Source organism: Cucurbita maxima, unplaced genomic scaffold, assembly GCF_002738345.1.
Source record: "Cucurbita maxima cultivar Rimu unplaced genomic scaffold, Cmax_1.0 Cma_Scf00036, whole genome shotgun sequence".
Taxonomy (NCBI): domain Eukaryota; kingdom Viridiplantae; phylum Streptophyta; class Magnoliopsida; order Cucurbitales; family Cucurbitaceae; genus Cucurbita; species Cucurbita maxima.
In genome coordinates, this window is record NW_019272052.1 from 1,075,842 (window position 1) to 1,082,641 (window position 6,800).

Consider the following 6,800-nt stretch of genomic DNA (forward strand, 5'->3'; position numbering starts at 1 on the left):
ATGACTAAAATAATTTTGAAATCACCCTTAAACATATTGAAAGATTTCTTCTAAATCAATCGCCAGTTTAGTTTTTAACAAAAGTTGGAGATTTAAATAGTTGGATGAACAATTTTTACTGTGCAAAGCTTAACTGAACCATAGAGTTTCAAATTAAATCCAAAATACAAGAACTCAAATCAAGCATTTAAAATTATATAATATTTTTTATTAAAAAAATTAAACGGGGATTCCAGGAAGCTTAAAACTTTCAAAACATAAGAATTTGAGAGAAGGAGGGAGTTAGATTGTGATACCCAATCGAACTCCGATTCTTCACTTTGTTCGTAAATCCTGAAGACTGAAGAGAATCATCAGTTGCATCCCATCCCCACTTATTTATTTCAACTATTCACTCTCTGCAATTCCCTCCCGCTTTCTCCGATGGCAATTCAGGCCAGCTCCTGCAATCCCTCACTCATCAAGTTCGGATTGGCTTTGATCGCCCTCTCTATTGCCGGTTACATTCTCGCTCCTCCTCTCTATTGGCACTTCAAGGAAGGTTTAGCCGTCGTTACCCGCTCCTCCTCTTCTTCCTCATGCCCTCCTTGTTTCTGCGACTGCCCTTCTCAGCCCCTCATCACAATTCCCCAAGGTATCTTTTTCTTTCTCCTTTTCTTATGCTCAGATCCGATTAGATCTCTTCTGGGTTTCGTCTAATTTTGCCACTGGTTCGTTAATTTGTCGATTCTCTTTCTGCATATGGGTAATGATCTAATTGTTTATCTGATTATGTGTGTGAACTTCTTCCTTGTAAATTGAAGTCAGCATGCCTTCAATTACCCTTTTCTGGTTTTTGTGTAATCTGTTTACTTACTGTGGTTAGTGTTTGTGCAGAATTGAGGAACACTACTTTTGGAGGTTAGTTTCACTTTCTTTCTCAAATGGGTATAATGTTTTTGGTTCATCATGACAAGTGATCCTGAACTTTGCTATATGAATATCAGAGATCTCAATATCTTAACCCTTTGATGATCATGAATTAGATTGTATTACCCTAAGGGGGCTATTTGCTGGTTTTTTCTTCATTTAAAGATTCTTCAAAAATTTCACAAAAAATACACTTGTTGAGGTAGCCTTTTGCTTCTTAGGCTGTAAATAATGGTTCTGGAGTTGAAAGGTGAGACTGAGTGTTTGAAACAAAACTGCAAGATAAATGGCGTAAGGAGCATGAAAGATCTAAAATTGCCTTCTTAATATGTTTTATTGTCAAGATTCGTAAGTGTCTTTGTGTGTGAGATCTCAGATCTCACATCAGTTGGAGAGGAGAACAATGCATTCCTTATAACAGTATGGAAATCTCTCCAGAGCAGACACGTTTTAAAATCGTGAGGATGACGATGATACATAACGAGTCAAAGTGGACAATATTTGCTAGCAGTGGGCTTAGGCTGTTACAAATGGTATTAGAGCTAAACACCGGGCGGTGTGCTTAGGCTATTACAAATGATATCAGAGCTAGACACCGAGCGGTGTGCTAGCGATGATGCTAGGCCCCCAAAGGGGTGGATTGTGAGATCTCACATCGGTTGGAGAGGGGAACAAAGTATTATTTTAAAAGGGTATGGAAAGCTCTCCCTAACAAACGCATTTTAAAATCGTGAGGCTGACGGCGATACGTATCGAATCAAGGCGGATAATAGACCTTTGGATTTCTTTCCTCACATTCACATCCTACCTACTCAAACTGACATTGCTATCACCTTCTTTCAGTATGACAGGGAGGAGATGTGTATTAGATATTTTTTTTCTTTCACTTGACGGATAAACTTCGATTACTAGATCGTAATAACTCGTGCATTTTGCAGATTGTATTAAGCACGATCCAGAAGTGAGTCAAGACACAGAAAAGAACTTTGCAGACCTATTGTTAGAGGAGCTGAAGCTAAAGGAAACCGAAGCTTTGGAAAATCAGCGCCGTGCTGATATGGCTCTGCTCGAGGCAAAGAAGATGACATCTCAGTATCAAAAAGAAGCAGACAAGTGCAATTCTGGGATGGAAACATGTGAAGAAGCTAGAGAGAAAGCTGAAGCAGTATTAGCTGCACAGAAGAGACTAACAGCAATGTGGGAGCAAAGGGCTCGCCAAAGGGGTTGGAAAGAAGGCATGGCTAAGTCTCGTACTCAAAAACAAGCAAATATTCAAACTGCATAGAGACAGCTTTCAAACAGTAACACTTCCTTCCTCACCTTTTTGTTTTCATATATATATATCTTCTGGTAGTAACTTAAATATTACTCGGTGTCACGTCGCAAATAGATCGAAACGATTCTTGTTTAGCTAATTGAAATGTCAATTACCATTGTTAGTGAATCATAAGAAAATGTTCATCTGGTTTGTCATCTTTCTTGTCAATTTAAAAAGATTTGTGGCTATTGAGTTTCAGAATTTAAAAGGGTCTTAATTTTACCTTAATTTGTATTTATTTATTTATTTATTCATTCCAAATGTTCCCATTCTGGATCGAACTTGGGAATCATACATAAGAAAGGCATGATGTAGAAGATTGCAGCTCTCAGTATGATTCACTTTCAATTAGGCCTTTGGAGTGTTGTAATCGAACCGCCCTCCCCTGCAATTGAATCATACCTTCGAAATATGTAAGCCACAAATACCACCGCCGTCAGCACCACCAAATCCTTCGCTGCACATTGCTTGTTATGCTCGCTGGCCATCCCCGTCTGCGGCCCGTTTGACCAGAACAGATAATCCAGCAGCGCCGCCCCTTTCTCCTCCCTGAACCGGTCCGGCTTAAACGCCTCCGGCTCCTCGAACACGTTGGGGTCCCTCATCACCAGTGGCTGATACCCACAAAGCAGCTCCCCCTTCTTGATGTCGAACACTGCATCGTGCGAACTTAGCTTGAAATCCTTCCTCGCTCTCGCGTATTGGGTCGGAACCGGCGGGTCCAGCCGGAGCGTCTCGTACACGAAGGAGTAGACCAGCTCCATCTCCTTGACGGACTCAAATGTTAGTCCCGACCCGGATTTTGCCCTCACTTCGTCGACGATTCTCTGTTGTAAGCCGGTTCTGTCGTTGAGTATACGATCCATTAGAACCGGAAGAAAGAGGCTGAATCCACCGTAGGCGTTGAATCCTAAGGTGAAGATAAGATTGTGAATGGCTTCATCCTTCTTCAACCCGAACTCGGAAACGCCTCGCTGCACCACTTCTTCCCCTGTTTTACAAATTTTTTTAAAAAAATGTACCTTCAACTTTTAAATTTATACTTATTTAATAATAATTCATTTTAAAATAATTTAATAATAATCCTAAGGAGAAGATTGTTGAATTGAAAGATGTTAATTATGGAAATGTCTGTAAAAATTATAAACATTAAAGAAACTGAGAAAAGTATCTAAAATAATAAATAAAGTTAAAAGTTCTAATACTTTTTACTATAAATATTGAGGCAACAATATTATGTCAATATTTTATGTGGGTGGTTTCGAGGAAAGAGAGGTACCTTCCTTTTCGATGAAATCGTAGAGTCTCCGGTACCGGCCGGCGATGGGGAAGAAGGGTAATCGGAAAGAGTGGAGGAAGATTTCCTCGAGGGGCTGGAAAATGCCGAGGTGAATGGTGGGGACGAGCTGGAGGCCGAGCCAGATGATGACGTCGATGTGGGCGGATTTCGCCACTTCCGGTGATTTTGCAGTATCGGCGCCGACCAGGGTTTTGGAGAAGAAATTGAAAAGAGCTGGTTGGAGAAGGTTTCTGAAGCTGGATTTTTGGTTGTTTGCGATTTCGGATTCAATGCCGTCCCAAAACGTGGAGAGGTTGGATTCCAGCTCGGGTATCCAAATCTTCGAGCTCCGCCGCAGGATGTCTATGGTGAAGTTCTTAATCTGGAAGTAAAATTGGTATGAGAAAATTAATTATTGAAATGAATGTGTTGGATGATGAAAGTCCCCTCGGCTAATTTAAGAAGTGAGGAATACTAACTCCATTGGTAGAGGCCTTTTGGGTAATCCCCAAGCAAAGCCATAAGAACTTATGTTCAAATTGGACAATATCATATCATTGTGAAGAGTCGTATTCATTTAACCTGGTATCAGAGTCATGCCCTAAACTTAGTCGTGCCAATATATTGGTAAATTCTCGAATGTCGAACAAAGGACTCCAAAAGCAAAAGGAGTCAAGTCAAGCGTCCTTGAAGGTACGAAGACAGTCAAAAATGACTAAGACTCCAAAGGAATCAAGCTTCGGTTAAGGGGAGGCGTGCTTTGTTCGAGGGGAGGTGTTGGATGATGAAAGTCTCACATCCGCTAATTTAGAGAATGATCATGGGTTTATAAGGGAGGAATACTAACTCAATTGGTATGAGACGTTTTGGGAAGCCCAAAGCAAAGTCATGAGAGCTTATGCTGGACAATACCATACCATTGTGGAGAGTCGTATACCTAATGATTTAGAATTAATTATTGAAGAAGACAGAAAGAGATGGAGTGGTTGGGGGGAAATTTCTCAAGTTGAAACCCTAATCGTACCTTCGAGTGTTGAGATTCCGACGTATCCAAATAGGCACACACTCTCATGTTTCCGGTGAAGCTAGTGCTGGGCATGAAATCGCCGACCAGAACATTCTTCTTCTCCACTACCTCCATGTCGAACAGATGCGCAAACGACTTGCAATCGAGAACCGCAGTCACTTTCGGATCGCTTAAGATGAAGGGGAATGACGGAGGGACATTCGTCCTGAAAACCGTGCTTCGATTCTTCTCCATCCGACTCCTGAAGAACTTGTCCGGTCCTTGAAACCAGAAGTAATCCAGGCGGTCGGCGATGGATCCGAACAGCGGCAAGCCATGACTGCCGGGGATGTTTTTGAGCGGCAAAGTGACCGGCGGCGGGGATATTGACGAAGGGATGGAAGGCACTCCGCTGGAGGCCATGGCCACCATCGTAGATATGAGATTTGTCGGAGCGTTTTGACAGTGAAGTATAGGACGGTGAGATTGCTTGAACCTTGCCGTCCCAGGTAGACTGATGGAGGGAGATTTAAGAGGAGTTTTGTTAAGCAATTGGGGAGACGAAGAGGGAGAGTGACGTGGCTATTGCTCATTTGCTAAACATTAATAAAGATTACAAAATGTGGATAAATAACGGGAATGTCATTTTGACTTCTTTTTTTTTTTTCGTCCAAAATTATTGGAGTGATAAAATTTTAATTTTAATTATTATTATTATTATTATTATTGAATAATAAACTCAATTTAACCCTAAATTTTCTTGAGTTACTCCTATTAATGGTAAAATGTTAATGGCGTAAAAAACGTGAATTTACATCTTTTCAAATCTTTAATAAAAATTTACCAAAAATTAAATTAAATTAAATATTATTTTAAAGATTCTGTTTAAAATTAACCATGCGATTTTACTTAATTAAATTTTAGAAAATCATAAATTTACTCCATTTATAAAGTTTCAAAATGATCTAAATAACTTCACCACCATGGTTTTGACCTATTACACATTGGTATTTCTCCCCTCCAACTGATGTCGGATCTCACAATTCACCCTTCTTAGGGGCTAGCCTCCTCGTTGACATATCACTCGGTGTCAAGCTCTAATACCATTTATAACAGTCAAAATCCATCATTAGCAAATATTGTCTGTTTTTGCTCGTTATGTATCTTAGTCAGCATCATGGTCTTAATACACGTCTACTAGGGAGAAGTTTCAACATCTTTATAAAGAATGTTCTGTTCTCTTCTCCAACCGATGTGAGATCTCGTAATTCATTCCCCTTCGTAGCTCTGCATCCTCATTGGCACTCATTCCCTCTCCAATTGATTTGGGATCTCACAATCCACCCTCCTTTGGGCGAACGTTTTCACTGGCACACTGTCCAGTGTCTACTTCCCTTTGGGGCTCAATGTCATCACTGGCACATCATCCGATATCTTGCTCTGATACCATTTGTAATAACTCAAGCCCAACATAGTATCCTCAAATCTTTTCCTGGCAGACTTTCCTCAAAATTTTTAAAATGCTTGATGATATGATGTTATCCACATGGAGACTATCAAAAAATATTAAAATATTTATTTTAACGATAGATCATGTAAATAAATATATTTCTTTTAAAGGTTTCATCCTACTTGTATTTGTGGATTTTTTTTATAACTTTATTTTATATTTTGGAGGTTTTTTTTTTAAATTTTATTTCGAATGCCAACAAAATAAAAATGGGTACAGAAAATAATGAAATTGGCAGTGTCGTTGATATTTTTGAGATGGGAAAACCTTTCTAAATGAATTTGAAACCACTTATTTAAATATTCACGCTACACAAATAAATCCTTTTACAACAAATATATATATAGATATATATATTTCAAATGCTTTTCAATTCGAAATTAAAACAAAAAAACAAAACAAAACAAAACAAAAAGAGTTGGATTTCTCGTGTCAATATATTCATGTTTTGTTTGTTAGATATTAAGTGAAATTTTTACATTGGTAACCAAAATGTTAGTCTTATAAGATTAGCTTGAAATTAATTTAATAAACAAATAAAAAATGGTCACCAGCTAATAGATATGTGAGCTAACAATAATAAATATATATTTAATAGGAATTTTTTTTCAATATAATTAGTAACAACTAACAATAATTCACTTTTATTTTAGTGTCTTAAAAATGAGAGAGATTAATAATTTTCAAATTATTTATATATATATATTGTTCACATTTATCAATTACAGGTTAATTTGTTTGTTTTTACTTTTTTTTTTTTTTTTTTTTTTTTTTCATA

General features: G+C 38.2%; 2 protein-coding genes across 2 annotated transcripts; one reads left to right on the forward strand and one right to left on the reverse strand.

Annotated features, from left to right (window-relative positions):
- The first annotated feature begins 275 nt into the window (after positions 1–275).
- Positions 276–2,425, forward strand: LOC111468321. The gene is made up of 3 exons (XM_023113498.1): positions 276–634; positions 877–900; positions 1,848–2,425. Exons 1-3 carry the CDS (start codon positions 424–426, stop codon positions 2,192–2,194), a joined length of 582 nt encoding a protein of 193 aa, XP_022969266.1. The 5' UTR covers positions 276–423; the 3' UTR covers positions 2,195–2,425.
- A 23-nt stretch (positions 2,426–2,448) lies between these two features.
- On the reverse strand, positions 2,449–5,103 carry LOC111468182 (fatty acid hydroperoxide lyase, chloroplastic). Its single transcript, XM_023113305.1, has 3 exons — positions 4,531–5,103; positions 3,507–3,888; positions 2,449–3,218 (listed from the first exon to the last, which is right to left on the reverse strand). The coding sequence occupies exons 1-3, from the start codon at positions 4,942–4,944 to the stop codon at positions 2,572–2,574; spliced, it is 1,443 nt and encodes a 480-aa protein (XP_022969073.1). The 5' UTR covers positions 4,945–5,103; the 3' UTR covers positions 2,449–2,571.
- Between the last annotated feature and the right edge of the window lie 1,697 nt (positions 5,104–6,800).